Here is an 18,525-nt window from a genome sequence, read left to right on the forward strand (position 1 = left end):
AAATTCCCTAGCAAATCCCTTGTAACAAAATATCCACAGGCATTGCCTAATAATAAAGATTGCCAGTTTAGATCAATTCAGCTTTCCATGTGTTTCACCATCATGGCTTTCCATCTGTTTCACGGTTTCACCAACCATTCTATGGGAAAGTAATAAGTGGGCCCATTGAATGTTCCATACCATGGGCCCATAAAATAATTACCCACTTGCATAATATTCACTGTCATTTCTGAAGGCACTATGTGGTAGAGGTCAGACCCTTCATGAAGCTTTTCTAATGGACATGTTTGGTTGTCATTGTGGACCCCTCATAGTGCTCTTAGAAAACTACCCACAACCATGACATCTCTGTGGGGCCCAAAACTCTTTAACTATTCTGCATAGGGGCAATGTAAATGGCATTCCAACCATGACATATGTAATACGCACCTCTCTCTCTCTCTCTCTATTTTTTAAAAATCATGTGTGGGCCAGTTGTGGATCTCTTGTGCCCGGATGGGCTTTTTATGGCCTCTTTGGATTCCGTTAAAATCGATCCTTATTTGTAAATATAATTATTGGCAAATTGGGTCACTACGAAATAGTTTGGATCAAGCAAAAATGAACCCGAAACAAGGGAACCGAAAAAAAAAGTCAAGTCATGAGCTTACTAATCCATGGCTCCACAGGCCCTATTAATGCCCCCCTCACCTAAGTTCAGGGCTGCATTTCTGTTGGATCTGCAGAACAATCGATTACTCCAAAACCTTAAGCAGATAGACTTGGTGTTATTTAATCATTTATGCTGCACTCCCCCTCATGTGTGGCCCCTCTTTTTTTTTGGGTTGGCCGCACACGTGGCCCCTTTAGACATGGATTTTTAATATCAATGAGTTGTTGGGTTTTGAATCCAAAACCTGCGGTAAGGCAAGAGCTCTGGTATCATGTGAAACAACCAATTACTCAAAAGCTTAAGCTGGTAAAGTTGGTGTTATTTAATCATTTATACTTCAGCAGGATCAAAAGCGTCATTACCAGTAGAGCTCTGATCATAGTAAGCACAAGCCTCACTTGTTAGCGAATCAAGTCAACAAAAGTGATTTTACATGAGAATAAGGGGAGAGAGGTAGAACCCTATTTGAGTAATGTGTCATGCTTGGTCTTCACAAAAATCTCTCTTTCCGTTACATTCCTAAGTGGGTCCCTGTCTAGGTATGGGACTAGGTGAGACCCAACCTAGTATGAAACATGTTTAAAGTGCTTAATCTTCTAACGTGTTCCATCAGTCGTGGGGCTTTTGGCGTATTAGTTAAGTACTAATCATTTGGGATCGGAGCAATCGCCACGTCACATGTTCGAGTTACGGAAAGGGTGACCTCTAGAAAAGACAACTTAGAAAGGACTATATGGGAAAAAAGCCAGAGTAAAAGTCGTTTGAGTGGAAGTTACCACAGAATGAGCCACTGCAAAATGGGTCACATGTGGAAAGGGCTACATGTAAAAAATGCCAGATTGAAAGCTGTCACAGAGTAAGCCGCCGATGACGACAGATGCAAAAAAGTTGTGGAAGTTACGGTTCTAAATGGGTGCTTGCCTAGATATGAGACTGTGGGACTCAACCTAGTATGAGACAGATTTAAGGGCTTAATCTTACGTGTTGCATCAACTTTGGGGCTTTTGGCATTTGGTTAGATACCTAGCACTTTCTAACCCTCTCCTCGATGGCTTAGAAAACCTAAAAGGACATTTCATTCACCAGCCCTGATCAGGCTAGAATCATCCATTGACAATGGCACTAAAGCAATGAGCTGAACTTATGATCGATGTCTATGTCTATAGACCCTTTCACCATACACGTTGTGGTGGGCTAACGCCCTATGCTCCCCATTTTAATCACCATTTTCATGAAGATAGTGAAAATTTTAAAAATGATTATCTATGTTGCTACAAAATTTAGTAAAGAAAGCGTCTAAGCGATTTCACAAATCAGATTTTGTGGCCGAAGAGTCACATATGGAATGAATTAAATGCATAATTTAGAGTCAGCTACCAGGTGGTACCTCCCAAAAAGAGGGCCGCAATATCTGATTTTGCAAAGTCGCCTGTATGCTCTCTAGTAAGAATTATCAATTCTCTTGCACAAATCCACCTCTAAAATGCAGTCATTAGGTGAGAAATTAGAAAGAAAGCCACAAAGGTGCCCCTTTTAATACCGAATAAAGGGTCCTCACAGAGCCCAACAAAATCTGTGGGCCTCACTAGCATGAAACATAGGCAGCTTACTGCTTTTGGAATTTCTGCTTGGAACTCTTTCTACCTTATCTATCTGCCCAAAGACAAAATTCAAGACCCAACACGTTTCCTCTTCAAGTTTCAAATTGTTTATAGCTTTCTATCTTGATAAGTTATTTAATGATTTAAAAAAGCTTGCATCTCAGCTTGATTAATTAATCTCAATATTTTTGAATTATCAACAGAGCATTTATCATTCAAAGTCAACCATTTTATTTATTTTGAAGAATATATATCCATTTAAATTTTAGAAAATAACCATGAGTCCATGATTGTTAAATGTAGAGCACTTCACATGAGAAGCATATCAGAACATGGGTTGCTTGTTATTAAAGAAAAAGGAAAAAACAGTTAAAAAAACTTATGGACTTACATAAAATTTTTATATGGGTCATGTTAAACTTGTTTCATATGATGATAATAACTTAATAAGGGAGGGCAAACATGTTGACATCGAAACAGCACCCCAACAACTTACAAGTGGAGGATTAAATAAAACTTCTCCATTCTAAGGAACTCAACACCTTACTATTGAAGCATCACATAGAGCTTTCCATTACAAGAATCTCATTGATTTAACATGAGTGAAATAGAATATAGGAATTAGAAGACAAGGAAGTGGGCTCTTTGCAAAATGATGATAAGGAGGAAAATAAAATAAAATAAAATTAGTGATGATGAGGAGGTGATGTGGTGAAGGTGACCATGTCTTGGGTTTTCTATCTAGGTGACGATATATGTCTATTGTCAAACATTTCAATTGATGTCTTGTATTATTGGAGGAGAAACAGAGATAACCTCCATGTCTCTTGTCATACCTCATTAAAAGAACTTGAAAATGGGGGAATCTTGAGATGGAAAGTACATAAGTGAATCAACAAGATAGGGTTTGCTCTTTCTATATTAATTAAATAAAAATTAAATGAAAAAAAAAAAAAAAACAAGGTCCAAGAGCTAATCCATAGGAATGGACTGTCTTGGAAAGGATAAAGACAGGTGGGTTCATTTGAGACCTTGAATTGTGGTTTGGTGTCAAGATAGAAAGTTATGTACAACTTTTATTGAAATTTAAGCGCGATTTTACCTCTGACCATGATGATCAGAGTGATGCGCTCGGCAATCAGTTTCATCTGTTGTGCTATCTTCTCTATGGTCTATGTCGAGCAATCGAAGGATCTTCTGATCTTGGCAAGCCCTTATACACAGATCAATGGAATAACAAGTCTCTTCTTGCCATATTAGGGGCCATCGAGAGAAGAGATTTATTTGTAATTAGGACACCATGAATAGGAATTGGATTTTTCAGTGCTATCCACTATCCTAATTAGGCTAGAATACCTTAATTGAATTAATACTCTAATTATCTAAAGTCTAATTTAATTAAAATGCTAGATATGGATTAAGAGAAAGATTAAGTGGCAAAGTTGTCTGCTCGAGTGGGCTCTTCCTAGTTTCAGATTGTGAAATTGTGTTGGGTGGAAGGATGTTTGCTCATGTGGAGAGCAATGTAAAGTAATGCAGTCTTGGGACCCACCTATTGAGGGGTATTTTGGGCTGAATTTCGACGGGTCGAGCTTGGGCAATCCGGGGCTGAAAAGAGTAGGCGATCTTCTAAGTGATCATGACGGTAACACATGCTAGGCATTCTCAGGCCCCATTGGGATTGCAAGCTCTAACCAGACGGATCGAGGTAAGAGATTTGCATGAAAAAGTAAAGTTGATTGATCAACACATTCTACATAAGGTTATAGTGGAAGGGGATTCACTAAACGTGTGATAAATTAATGGTTGAAAGGGTCTCATCCTCATCCTTGGCGGTTCACACGATAGATTGATGAGATCATAGATAGGGTAAAGGGATCTTCCATATCTTTCTGCCATGTCAAAAGATCTTTGAATAGGCTAGCGAGGGTGGGAGCCTCTAGGAGATATTGGAGGTGTTCGATTTTCTCCCCCCTTAATGTGGATTGCATTGACCTTCTATATTTTCCCTTTCTTTTCCTTTTCCCCCTCTTGAGTTGTAGTTTGGTCATCTCGATTGTTGGGTTGATCCCCTGGTTCTCATTCTTTTTTATATAATTCTTTGCCATTCAAAAAAAAAGTGGCAATATAAGCAACATTATCTCCGGTGAGAGACAACTACAATATCCTCCCCTTCGGTTCATATAGACATTTGAGTTTATTTTTTTTGAAAGTTGATAATTTTATTGATGCTATGAAAATTACAATGGGGACTAGAGGTCCCAACTTGCATTACATAGTATCAAGTAATAAAGGTCAGGGGCATACCCCTTGGCCAAGAGAACAAAACAAACTCTATTGTCGTGAAACCACTAAAGAAAGAAAATTCTTTCTTGCATTCCACTTTGCTATTTCACTGTGTCCCTTCCTTTTCAAGATCATCTTCAACCATGTTCAGTGAGAAACCATCACCATACGTTAACCTTTCCTATGCATAACCCACTCCAGATTCCTGAAAAAAAAATCAAAAACTATATAATTCCTGTACAATCCGCTGCACATTAATCATCGCTGAATATTCCGAATCAACAACCTACTGTAGACACCCCCATTTTGCTACGCTTTAAAAAGCAAAAGGTTTGATTGGTTTGTTAAATTCCAAGTCAGTTATCTGCATTAGGTTAGGCATTCTTGCATTTTAGGGTGAATTTCGTCTCATTTTAAGTATTTTAATGTTGTTTCGTAAATCTCGAAGGTCTCTACGGGGTTCCATTAGTCTCCAGATGATGATATCTTGTGTTTCCAATCGAGTGTGGAAACATGCTATTTTTAGAATTTCTCAGGGTTTCTATCTCTTTTGGAAATTTCAAGTCCTGGGGGTATTTTGGGTATTTCCAGGGTAACCAGAATGATCGTGGTTGATGTTGTCATTCGTTTCAAATGAACTTCAATACTTTCTATTTTTGAAATCTTCTTTACGTACTTGCCATTTTTAACTTCATCCTTGAAGGATATTCCGGTTGGAAGGAATTTTGGTCACTTTTGATGTGAGATGGGTGAATTGGGCCTACATGGGCAAAAATAATTTTTTTCTCAAGGGATGAGAGAGGTTTGGCCATGTGTGTGGGACTAGACCTGGAAAACGGGTAACCCGCGCGGGTATGGGTACGACCAGCGCGGGTACGTACCCAGCGGGTATGGGTAAAAAATACCCGCAATTCTACGGGTAGGCTTTTCACTAACCCAGACCCAACCCGCATTGCGGGTTGGGTAAACCCGCGGGTAACCCAGGAAAACTCCTATCAACGTGGGATCTGGACCCAATGAATGACCGACCAAATCAACGGTCAAGATTATATGATCTGCAATCCGATCAAGTTACTTATTGCTTGCTTGTGTTGGAGGCCATCCTATTCCGCAAGAAACTCGCATTTGATGGTAGCAGCCACCGGAACAAAAAAGAGACAAACAACTTTTCAAACAAAAACTTAGGCAACAATCTAGGCTAGTTCTCCATTGTGCACATGGCTATGTTCATAGTAATCCGAACCGTCTATCCAATAGGTCACATCATAGATGAGACTAAAACAACAAAATAATCAGAAGAATACGAGGGCCCGACCCAGACCCACCCGCTAGTCACGGGTGCGGGCCGGGTGTACCCACGGGTACGGGTGCCATTTTGCCGGGTCTATGTGGGACCCACCATGTGCATTACATAGTGTGGGCCCATCATTATAAAATTCAAAAGAGGTGGTCTGATACATAATACACTTAAAAAGGCCTGCAATGCAAAAAACCCACGGGCTAAACCCATGTGGGAACCACATATGTGGTTCGGTAACATGTGTGGGTCAACCCACATGTGGTCCCCACATGATGGGCTTCCCCTGTATTGAATAGATTTGGTTGATAAAAATAAAAGATGGAAAGAAAAAAGGGCTAATATGATCAGATCACTAAAATGACCATAACGTTTTAACTACTTGTCCAAAAAATTTCGTAGTTGTACTTGTTGGAAACATCTCGAAAAGGGCTATAACTTTCTAGTTTATAAATTTTCACGATTCGTCCATGAAACAAGTAAAAAACGAGCTTTAAAATCAGGTAGTGCTATTTGAACGGAAATTCCATCACACTAAAATTGTCATAACTCTTTAACCGATAAGCCAAATTTAAAGTGTAAATATGCGTTGGAAAGATCTTTTAAAGAGATACAATTTTGTAGTTCACAACTTTTCGTGATTCTTACGCTAAATAGGTCAAAAATGGGTTTTAAAGTTGGACAGTGCTTTTTGGACGGAAATCTCCAAAAGAATCTTTGAAAAAGATGCTTTCTTATGAAGAAGTTTCTAGAAAAGTCCTGAGAAGCCTTCTTTTATACAAAATAGAATGTCTTGAAAATTAAGATAGCTTCTTATGATGAATTTAGAAACACAAACAATTAAGAAACAAGAGGGAAAAGCAAGCTAGTGGAGAGAATTAGAAAGAAAACAAGAATGACAACTCTCACATGGGAAGTTGCTATACTTGTTTTTGCCCTAGCTTTCTCTACAAAAAGAGATCAAATCATCATTTGAAGCTCTCTTGAAAATTCGTCCAGCCCATCCTCCCCTAAAAAAAATTTCTTTTTTGTTTGTGTAGAGAAATTCACCATATTCCTTTGAATTCAAGTGGAGAAAGCACAACTTTCCTTCTTCTTCTTTCAATTGTTAGTCAAAGCGGCTCTTCTCTTCGGCAACTTTGGGTTTTATTTTTGCGTATCAAAGGGCTTGACAAAACATATATATCGGATTACAAGCCCTAGAGACTTTGGATTTGCGATCAAAGGTTTGTGTTCTAAACTCCTTTTTGGTTAAAAACTAGTAACATGTTTAGGAGTATTCCTTTCTTGTTCTTTCATGTTTCTTGTAGAAAATTTATGGGATTTCGTTTTGCATAATTATAATATGATTCATGATGGGCCAATTCATGTTGTTATTGATTTGAGTGGAAGAAAAATAATTTTACATGAAGAAAATAACATGTTCAATGAATTAGGGTTTTAATTGGATTTTGAGTCAATTTTCAAAGCGACTTGTTTAAAATCAATTTTTTTTCGCAAGGATATATTTTCTGAGTTTTAATTAAATCAAAAGAACATTGGAAATCCAAACTTGGTGGAACGAATTAGGGTTTCAAGTAGTCTTTGAGTTGATTTTCAAAGCAACTATGTCAAAACCGAGGTTTTCTTCTAAAGTTATATTTTCTGAGATTCATACACCATCGACACGTCCTACCATTTGGAGCCCGATCTCCAGTCTTTCTGCTTTTCTTAATCCTAACCACTGCGCTCCGTTTCCAACAGTCACTAGATTGGCCCATCTCTCCCCCCCCCCCACACACACACACACTAGTTCGCTCCATTCACTCCCGCTTGTTGACACCTTCTACATCTATTCCTCCATCCAAGGTTATGGTAATGGCATTGCAGGCATCGCCAACCTCCATACTCATTAGAGAGGCTCTAGCAAAATTTTAGCAAGAACAAAGAGCTAGCAGCAAATGCTATGATTTGCTCGGTTCCCCAGCACTCGCATCCATCCTATTATGGCCTCAGCTCTTTGGTTGACGGAGATTCTAAAAAGACCGAGATTTATAAACTATAAAATCTTGATGTAAGACCACATATTTCGAAAACAAAATAATTCTATTTGTTTTTGTCTTTCAGAAAGATGTACCCTCGTATAATTAAATGGTTTCAAATGTACAAATCATGGCAATAGATACCCTATTAGCGAGCATTACCTTCCATGTATTATAACGTTGATTCTCTCTAGTAAGTTTGTATATACAAAATTGTTGCATAATCCTTATGAATAGGCTAACTAATGCCCATTCTGGTCTAACTTTATTTTGTCCTCACGGACAATCTATCATAAGATCTCATTTAATACCAATTTTATGATGCAAGGTCGGCATGTGTGCGTGAGTGAGAGCGAGAGAGAGTTAAATTTTTTTTCATGTACAACAATCCTAATTTTTAATATTATAAAATTGACCTTATTCGGTCATTTCGGTAACTTTTTGTATTTATTTGGTAAGAAATTCTTATTTGTGAGAAAAGAAAAACAAATGGAGAAATCCTTATTTTTAAGAAAATAAAAACAAATAGAGATGAAAATATTAATTTTCTCTTATACTATAGAATATAATAACATACAGATTCAATATAGTTTTTTTGTGCAAAAAAATAAAAATAAAAATTATTTATGAAATAGTACCATAATTACAAGGCCTCTATACATCCTGCAAAAGAGAGTTGATGATGAACGAGGGAGGTTGATAAATCCTCTAATGGGGTGTATTTGTCTCCAGATAAGTATGCCATGATTCTAAATGGGATACCCAGAAAAGTGCCAACGAATTGTCCCGATTTTAGGGTCCCCAAGTTGATTTATCTGCTTGATTACATTGTCCGATTACCCTTAGATATGGAGCTGCGTGAGTAACATTATCTCATATATCAAGGATAATCGATTCTGGTTTGAAAAGAGACTCTTTTTCTATGAAGAAATGGAAATCTCACCTTGTCATGTGACTCATGACAATGTCAATTTGAGCAGTGGTCTCAATTGGACAAGATCTATACAAACTAACTTCAAAGCAATGGCCAACTCTAAGCCGTGCACCGGTGCGGCCCACCCTCTCAATATTCTTATTGTTATGTAAGGTCTTTTTAGTTATAGGAATGCTAAACTGAGGGGCACCCTTACAAAACTCGAAAGAAAGGGCTCCACCGTTGGTAACACGTCAGCAGAGTGCAATCAATGTTCTGTGACTTTTAAATACTACAAATGCACTTTGGTGACGTTCAACCAATGGGGGCGCCCTTTCTTCTGATTTTTGCAATGGCAGCCTTGAGTTTACCATTCCTCTTTTAGTTATAAAGAAATTTATATGAAGGGCGCCCTTGCAAATATCAGCTTCAAGGTCGCGCCCCGGTTGACTTCTAAGAAATCAGCCAATAGGAGGGCCCTTGAAGCTGATTTTTGCAACGGTGCCCTTCATTCTATCATTCCTCTTATATGTTATTTAAGAGAAGTAGAAGATTTTATCTTTATAAGGTTTTAAATAAACTAGGCCTCCCAAGAGAGTGCACATATTTCGCTATCATTCCTTAGAGTCCAACAGCAATAACAATACCACATCCGTGACACAACAGGACAGAGACAGAGAAAAAGATTCCAAAAGTCTTCTCTACTTTTTTGAGCTTTTTATGTTGGGCCAAGAAAGAGAAGTCAAAGATTTTGTCCTGCTTCTTTTACTAAATTCAACAGAGTTATGAAGGAGAAAAATACTACCCCAGATTCATTGAACCTGGACTGGATTTGGGTTTCCCTCTTGTAATGAGAGATTGCATTCCAAATCCAAAACGTTGAGAGCCATTGAAAGTGGTCGAAGAGAAAAAGAAAAGGGAGGGGGAGTAAAGATAAAAATTTGTTTGGATTTTTCTTATACTTTTCATCTAGATTTTTTGGGGGCACTATGGATGGTTTGCATGTAAAGATTTTTATGGGCTAGGAGGTGAGATTCTGTAGGCTTTTTGTCTTTTTAGCCTTTTTGCCTTTTTGATTATATAATAGAACAAGAACCCTTTCATGGAATTGTAATGTGTTTTATTAATTTATTGAATATTTTGACTAATTTGAACAAGTAAGAGAGGTTGGTTAGATTGGTTGATTGAATATGTTCACCTGGCTTTTGGGTTTTAGCAAGGGGCATGATTTGCTTGTATTTTGAGAATTCATGGGCTCTTCTTTATTATATTTCCAGAATTGGGCCTCTGATTTTTTTGGTCTTCTTTAGTAAAACCAGAATTGGGTCTCTGATTTTTTTTTTTTTTTGAATTTCCAATACAAATTGATATTGAGCTTTTTGTGTATTTTGAAATTTTTCATCATTTTATGCATCATCATTATCATCATCATCTCTCTCTCTCTCTCTCTCTCTCTCTCTCTCTCTCTCTCTCTCTCGATATTGAGCTTTTTGTGCATTTTGAAAATTCTCATCATTTTATGCATCATCATCATCATCATCTCTCTCTCTCTCTCATGTGGGGGTGCATAAGAAATGTTACTTATATAGGGTTTCCTTGAATATTCAAGATATTATTATTATTTATATTTTTTATAGTTCTGTTTTCCTGCAGAACAAAAAAAAATATGGATAGAGAAAAAAAAATAGAAGGAAAGAGGAAGTGGGTATTTTTATCTTTTGAAAAATGGATTTTCATTTTTGCCTCTTGGCACAAAATCTGCTACTTCTCTGCTATTTTTTATAATTTATAAGATTGAATGCTGATATTTTTTTGGCTGTTTAGCCTTGTTACTTTATTTTTTGGAATGATCATTGGAACTTCTTTTTAAATGGTCTTGTTAAGGTAATCTTATCTACCTTCAAGCTACAATTTTTCAGTAGAGGAGCTACAACCGTATTTTCAAAACTCCTCTACGTCATCGTAAACTCCCCCAAGTCGACTCTCTTTTACCTTAGCCGCGTTCTTGTCCAAGTCCGTGTTTTGCCCTACAAAGTCAATCAATACTCGTTTGAGTATCCCGAGTTATCACTCTGTCTACTAATTACTCAGCCGTGTCAACTGAGTACTCGACCACGTCGTATAAAGTCAACTAGGATTTGCTTTGGCTGCATTCTGACATATGTCTGCATTTTAATACATTGGCTACAACTATGCACAACAGAAAGCCCAGACAGTGAAAGTTGCCATTTTATTGAAGAAACAATAAAAAAAGCAATGTCCGACTGGCGTGAGGAATGGAAGTTGTAGTTGGCTTTTGCTTTTCAGGCCAAATTGTTTAACACCCACCGCAGAAAAACTCTTCTTCCATGATTCTCTTTCTGAACTTTCCCTGAAAATGTATAGCTTGTTGTGTCCACAGTTGTAATCAGAACACCCAAGTCAACACCTTTTTTAACCTTCTGTTTAAGTTCATAAGTAAAGTAATATACAATGGATATAGACCTTACAACATTGCCTAACCATTGGGTATTCAATAATCCGGTCATTGGTTTTTTTTATATTTTAATTAGCTTAGACTTGGCAATCTTGTATTGGGTACTTATAAGATTTAGGTTCATAGCAATGATGGCTTACCCCTCAGGTAACAAGTTTGACTTGGAATTCAGCTAAAACTTATATAAAGAGCTTCTCCAATTCCATTGTAGAGAAGGAGCAGAAGGCTCTGAGTTGGAGTGTTTGTTGTCTATGCCTTCTTTGTAGTCCTCCCTTTCACTTCGTTGTATTTAATTCGCAAACTTCCCTTCTGAAATCAAGCGCAAAAGGCCTTAATTCACTATAGTTCTCTGATCACAAGAGCTCAGATTCAGTATACCCTCGTGTTGCTTGAATTAGGTAATTGTCTCTATTGACTAAACTAAGTCCTACTTACTAGATTGCCTGTTGCAATTTATTTGGATTTTGTGACATATTTGAGCTTTGGAATTGAATGTTTGGTTTCATAACTGAGAAGAAAATCCATCACATCATATCGTATATCTTCTAGCTTATACTTATTGAATAATAATCTACATCATAAGACACCTTCAATGATCAATTTGCAGCTTTCCTAATAAATTTATAGATGTTAGAGCAGAAATGTGCATATTGAAGGCAAATTATGTCTTTTGATTTGTATATACATACATATGTACATACATATATGTATATGTATATATACATACATACATACACACATATATACATATACATATATGTATGTACATATGTAGTGATGTAGCATTTGTTAGTTTTACCAACACATATTAAGGCTAGTATGTGGCTCTTCTGATCGAATTTTTTTACATCATACAGGTGAATACTTTGTTCTTGTAGCCACATCAGTCTTTGGTCTCAGATGGGCCACTCTGTTTCTGATGAGCATGATGCAAAAGAATTGGACATTGCCAGCCATCATTCCTCACGTCGTGGGGATGAATTTCCATCTGTTCACAAGGTGAGATTGCCCCCTCGACAAAAACTCATTACGGAATTCACTTCTATGGTGAAGGAAACGTTATTTGCCGATGACCCTTTCCGCCCTTTCAAGGACCAATCAATTTCAAGAAAGTTAATCCTAGGCCTGCAGTTCTTATTTCCCATTCTTGAATGGGGGAGACACTACAATTTACAGAAATTCAAAGGAGATCTTATTGCAGGACTAACCATTGCCAGTCTCTGTATTCCGCAGGTAGATAATTTAAAGAACCAAGTTGTCTCCATTTCCTAACTGTTGCCATCTCTAAGAGCTTAAACTTTTGGAGTAATTGGTTGTTTCACATGGTATCAGAGCAAAGGCCCCGAGTTCAAAACTCCTTGATGTTAAAAATCCACATGTAATGGCCAACCCAAAAAGGGGGGCCACATGTGTCCCATGTAGGTCAACCAAAAAAAAAGAGGGGCCACACGCGAGGGGGAGTTTTAAACTATAAAAGATTAAATAACTCCATCTCTAAGAGCTTAAGCTTTTGGAGTAATTGGTTGTTTCACACTTACTAGTTTAATAAATGTTCTGATTTGAGATTTGGTCTTTGAAATAGGACATTGGATATGCAAAGCTTGCAAATTTGGATCCCCAATATGGGCTATGTAAGTCTCACATTTCCATTCAACTTTGTTATGTTTGTTTAACAAGAGCATATTGACTTAGTGCCAATTGATTTTATGAACAAATCTATCTTTTATCGTATGTCACAGACTCTAGTTTTGTTCCTCCGCTTATTTATGCTTTCATGGGGAGTTCAAGAGACATCGCCATTGGTCCGGTAGCTGTTGTGTCTCTGTTGCTAGGAACTCTGCTCCAAAATGAGATTGATCCTGTCGCCAATCCGGTTGAGTACCGTCGGCTCGCATTCACAGCTACTTTTTTTGCTGGTATTACTCAAGCCACACTTGGGTTTTTCAGGTAAATAACATGTATCCATTTTATATCTTTTCTTGTCCTTAATTAACTTATAGTCACCTATTATTCTCATTTTATATGTTTGTGATTATGTTCTCTAGTGGGGTGTTAGTCCCATATTACTTAGTATTATTCTCATTTTTTTTTTTGTTTGTAACTGCAAGCTCCTGGCTACTTACTTAGGGGCTGTTTGGATACAGGGATTTTAAAATCCTGGATTTCCTCAAAATCCTGGATGGGAGATGAGACTGAGAGAAGGAGACCGTCCGTAGTTTTCTGATTTCTCGCCCCTCTTTTTGCCTATCGAGAGAGTAGGAGATTGTCCCGTGTTTCCAGGATTTAGAGATCTCAGGATGGTGGAGAGATTTCTAAAACCTGGATTTCTAACTTAAAATCCAAGAAAACAATTGATATCCAAGAATTTAAAGGAGACCATCTGCCATTTTCTGATTTCTTGCCCCTCTTTTACACTGCATTCAAACTAAAACCTGGATTCTAAAATCCACGTATCCAAATTCCAAACAGCCCTTTAGAGATCCCATGTCTACATGTTTTTTCTCTCATTCCTTTAGTTGAACGTTGAATTCATAATTATTATCGATAGCTCCTCCCCTAAGAGTAAACAAAATTGGACTAAATTATGTGTTAATTGTTTTCTGTTCATCTCTTGTGCCTGATTATTCATAACTATCAGTATTCTATGTTATAACAACTATGACTTTGGTTACATTTTCAGGTTAGGATTCTTGATTGACTTCCTATCCCATGCTGCCATTGTTGGGTTTATGGGTGGGGCAGCCATTACAATTGCCCTACAACAGCTCAAAGGTTTCCTTGGTGTGGAGAATTTTACCAAGAAGACTGATATTGTTTCTGTTATGCGTTCCGTATGGGGTTCAGTACACCATGGGGTGAGGAATTAGCACTCTTGAATGTTTATTAAGATCAGTGAAATCAGTCATTTTGTTGCGTTTGTTAACCGTTAACCTTTTACTGCATTTACAGTGGAACTGGCAGACAATACTAATAGGAGCGACATTCTTGGCTTTCCTTCTACTTGCAAAATATATCGTAAGAGTTTCTCTTTACTTCATATAGCCTGAACTTTATACTTGTCTAAAGGGTTTTTTTTTCATGCTTCTTACATGATTTGATGTAACAGGGAAAGAAGAAGAAGAATCTTTTCTGGGTGGCTGCGATAGCCCCCTTGATCTCTGTTATTCTATCCACCTTTTTCGTATATATTACCCATGCTGATAGGCATGGTGTTCAAATTGTAAGTTAAAAACTTTGAATAGAACAATATATCACCATTGTTTGTTTTGAAAACTGAATAGAAATGTTTCCCTGAATTATCGCATAACAGTAAAACCCGTAAGGGACTAATATTTCTTCTGATGTCTTGAAAGGTGAAACATATAAAGAAGGGTATAAATCCCTCATCCGTGGATCAAATTTATTTCACTGGTGGATATGTTGGGAAAGGTTTTCGAATTGGCATCGTGGCTGGTATGATAGCCTTAACGGTAAGCCTAGATTTTAAGACTATATTAAATTTGATTTCTGTATTGTAAGACTAAAAGCAACGGATTTATCAGGAAGCTGTAGCGATTGGAAGAACATTTGCAGCCATGAAGGACTATCAATTGGATGGAAACAAAGAAATGGTGGCCCTTGGAGTGATGAATGTTGCTGGTTCCATGACTTCTTGCTATGTGGCAACAGGTGAAAGAGCTAATATAGACACACACAGAGAAATGGTGGTCCTTGGAGTGATAAGTTATCTACTCGATCGAGTAGATACACTTCTCTGTGTGTGCGTGAGTGCGTGTGTATGCTAGCGTCCATCGCAAGAGGCATTTCGAAGATGGTCCGTCGCATGTCAGACCAGCCACATGGTGAATGAAGACAAAATCTGCTGAAAAGTGATCCTGTGTGGCTGGTTCACTTTGTGGCTGGTCTGACATGAGACAGACCATCTGTGATCTGCCTTTTGTGACGGACGCTAGAAAATCCCATATATATATATAGGGTCATGATAAATTCACACCCTCTGTAGGATAATTCGCACCCCTTTTAACTGATTTGATCTCAAAAAGCGTTAAGTCTGCCACAATTCACGTTATGAGGGGTGCGAATTATCCTACAACGGGTGCAAATTTATCATCTCCGTCGACCAGAAACAGAGTGAGGCCCACTTTGTTTGGGTGATGCAAACCATTCATTTGATGGGCCCTGTCATAGATGGGTGTGCCCAAAAAATCATCTCGTTAGAATCATCCTAACCCTCCACAAATCGAAGGGTTAGGATGATCCTATGGAGATGATATTTTGGGCACACCCTATCTATGTCAGGGTCCATCAAATGAATGGATTAGATCACCCAAACAATGTGGGCCCCACTCTATTTCTGGTCGACAGACAAGATAAGTTAAAATGTGGACCACCATAACCTGCTATTTCACTGCTCATTTTTCTTCTCTCTTTCTCGACTCTCGGATTGACGGGCTCCTATGTTACAGGTTCCTTTTCTCGCTCTGCAGTGAACTACATGGCTGGCTGCCAAACAGCCGTCTCTAACATTGTGATGTCGGCAGTAGTATGCCTAACTCTAGAACTGATCACACCCCTTTTCAAATACACCCCAAATGCCATTCTTTCATCTATCATTATTTCTGCTGTGATCAGCCTAATCGACTATGAAGCCGCACATCTGATCTGGAAAATTGATAAATTGGATTTTTTTGCCTGCATTGGAGCCTTTTTTGGTGTAATTTTTGCATCGGTTGAGATTGGCCTCTTAATTTCGGTAGGGAGCAGATTATGCTTTCAAACTAACTTTCATCTGTTCCCCTTTCTCTACCTGTTGGAAACTAAAATCTTTAATTATCTGTTTTAAATAGGTTGCAATATCATTTGCAAAAATCCTTCTACAAGTGACAAGGCCAAGGACAGCTATACTTGGGAACCTTCCCAGAACAGCTATCTATAGAAATGTCGAACAGTATCCTAATGCAAAGAAAGTTCCCGGTATTATGATTGTGAGAGTTGATTCAGCTATCTACTTTTCCAACTCCAACTATATTAAGGAGAGGTATTCATGTCTCCTTTTTTTCAGTTCAATTTTTAGTATGCATATCTAATCAGACAGAATTGGGTCTTAAATATATTCAATTTTTAGCAAACTTCAACAGTGAACACAAAATTTAAACAGCATGCAGGTATGACAATCAAATTAAATAAAACATCAAATAGAAACTTCTTCAAAAGTGACATGAACCTAACAGATACAGCTAACAAAATTGCAGTGTTTGGCTTACTAAAACTATATCCTTTTATATTCCTATCATTTTATTTAATGTTTTGATTGAATGTTCAAAACCCAAGTGGGAAATTTTGCTGACAATTCTCAGGACTTTTATATGCAACTTCAAATTCTATTCTCTACGACATCATATTCAATCTGAACAAATTGATTGATAAAAACACATAGAAACCATGATTTTTCCTTAAGCTTTGATGTTCATTTATCAAAGTGTCTCCCAGTGAAACTCCACCTTCTTTAATATTAGTCTTATGCTGTTAAGTAGGTTTAGCCCCATGGGTGATTAGAAATCCCTAAAGAACTTACTAACAACAATTAAACATGTTTTCTTACAGGATCTTGAGATGGTTGGGTGATGACGAAGAACAACTGAAAGCAAACAATCAATCACGGATTGAGTATTTGATTGTGGAAATGTCACGTATGCAATCTGACTTGGTCTTATGTTCTCTTGTTTAACTTTGTCATGAGTAAACATGTTGAATTCAGTTAAGTCAAGTCTCATTTTCACGATTTTGTTTCTGTTACAGCCGTTACCGACATTGACACCAGCGGCATCCACGCCATGGAAGAGCTGCACGGTAGTCTCCAGAAGCGAGACATTCAGGTGAGCAACACCATAATCCCATTCTACAAGGAAAAACTAATAAGAACAGGATTTTAATGTGTAGATTTTGTGAATATTACCGAATCAAAATAAATATCCAATAGCAAGTTGATGGGTTTATTCTATAAGAAATAGAAATGGAACTGGGAGTTGGTGCTATATTTCATTGGTACTATCCAACCGAATCCAATTCAACCATTTACTCACTCAATGAGTGAATTTTCAAGTTCAATGGACACTTTTTCAAATTAAAAATATAAAAAAAAGTAGATGAATTAGAATCAAGAGGAAGTGTTTCATTTATCTATCATTATAGACAATCCCATCCATATTATCTATGGTATTCGAACCTGAACTCTGTATACACAAATTATTTCCATAAATTATGAGAATTTGGAGTGAATCAAAGCTTGTACAAAAATTCTATGGTTGTTAGATTGAAAGTACCTCAGAAATCTCATTATCTTCACAACAGCTTGTTCTGGCCAATCCTGGGCAAGTGGTGATCGACAAGCTCTACGCATCCAAATTCACAGAAGTTATTGGCCAAGACAAGATTTTCTTGACGGTCGCAGATGCCGTGATGACCTTCTCTCCAAAGATGAGGGTGGAAGAAGTCTGAGAGAATCAGTACCCAACTCTCTTGAAAGAGAAAAGCCACCATGGGAGGAGAATTCAAGCTGGTTTTCTTAACATAATTCAGTAAAAGAATACTGCTAGCAGAGTGTGGGAAACAGTATGTCCTATGAAGAAAGGGGAAGATTAGATTGGATTGGATTCATGGGTTGTAAAGGTGACTTAAAAATTTGAGAGAGAGAGAGTGCATATGATGATCAGTGGGGACCTGTGGGGTAGCAAAAAGAAAAGGGAAATGGTGTGGAAAAAGTTGATGGGTGGTTTGTATTATAGCAGGTTTGATAAGATTGAGACGTTCTCTTGTGTAATTCTGAAAATGGCCCTCTCTTTGTGAATGTTGCATTACAAAATGAATAAACTATAAGAGTTTTTAATCAAATCTTCCCATTGGACAACGTGGCACTCAATTATTTTCCACCCTCTTCAAGTGGTCTCTCCACCACCTTCCAGTGCCCGCCCTTAAGGAATTTGATCATTTCATATGCACTAAGGTGGTTGGATTCATGGATTGATATGTTCTTCTTGGAATTAGGAAAAGATATTGGACTTTTGTGGATAATTTTTTTTCCTCAAATGGGTGGAGTTTTGTGGACCAATACCATTGAATCAACAAAATTATGGTATTCTTGCCTTTATAGTGATTTTGATATTGAAACTTGCACACTTGTGGACACCAGAACTCCCTTTAAAATGATAACTTGGCTTAAGGGTGCGTTTGGATTCCCAGAATCAGGAATCAAATTCGGGATCTGATTCCATTTCTGCTG

At 37.6% G+C, this 18,525-nt stretch overlaps 1 protein-coding gene across 4 annotated transcripts; it reads left to right on the plus strand.

Annotated features, from left to right (window-relative positions):
• Window positions 1-9,640: 9,640 nt before the first annotated feature.
• Window positions 9,641-18,137, plus strand: LOC143857698 (sulfate transporter 1.3-like). Of its 4 annotated transcripts, none has more exons than XM_077368137.1 (14): window positions 9,641-9,798; window positions 12,104-12,479; window positions 12,829-12,877; window positions 12,986-13,193; window positions 13,927-14,101; window positions 14,196-14,261; window positions 14,353-14,466; window positions 14,600-14,716; window positions 14,789-14,915; window positions 15,713-15,999; window positions 16,094-16,284; window positions 16,851-16,936; window positions 17,046-17,122; window positions 17,598-18,137. In XM_077368137.1, the coding sequence occupies exons 2-14, from the start codon at window positions 12,147-12,149 to the stop codon at window positions 17,742-17,744; spliced, it is 1,977 nt and encodes a 658-aa protein (XP_077224252.1). In that variant the 5' UTR covers window positions 9,641-9,798; window positions 12,104-12,146; the 3' UTR covers window positions 17,745-18,137. The 4 variants fall into 4 exon arrangements, with proteins under 4 accessions (XP_077224252.1, XP_077224255.1, XP_077224254.1 ...); XM_077368140.1 differs by having other exon boundaries at window positions 12,104-12,245; XM_077368139.1 differs by lacking the exon at window positions 9,641-9,798 and adding an exon at window positions 10,450-10,471.
• Window positions 18,138-18,525: the final 388 nt, after the last annotated feature.

This window comes from Tasmannia lanceolata, unplaced genomic scaffold (genome assembly GCF_043159265.1).
Source record: "Tasmannia lanceolata isolate RefF3 unplaced genomic scaffold, GAP_Taslan_0.1 ptg000025l, whole genome shotgun sequence".
NCBI lineage: Eukaryota > Viridiplantae > Streptophyta > Magnoliopsida > Canellales > Winteraceae > Tasmannia > Tasmannia lanceolata.

Coding starts and splice junctions, on each gene's coding strand:
- LOC143857698 (XM_077368137.1), top strand. CDS start 12,147: ATGGGCCACTCTGTTTCTGATGAGCATGATGCAAAAGAATTGGACATT. Junction 14,262..14,352: donor TTCTACTTGCAAAATATATC/GTAAGAGTTTCT, acceptor TTGATGTAACAG/GGAAAGAAGAAGAAGAATCT. Junction 16,937..17,045: donor TTTGATTGTGGAAATGTCAC/GTATGCAATCTG, acceptor TTTCTGTTACAG/CCGTTACCGACATTGACACC.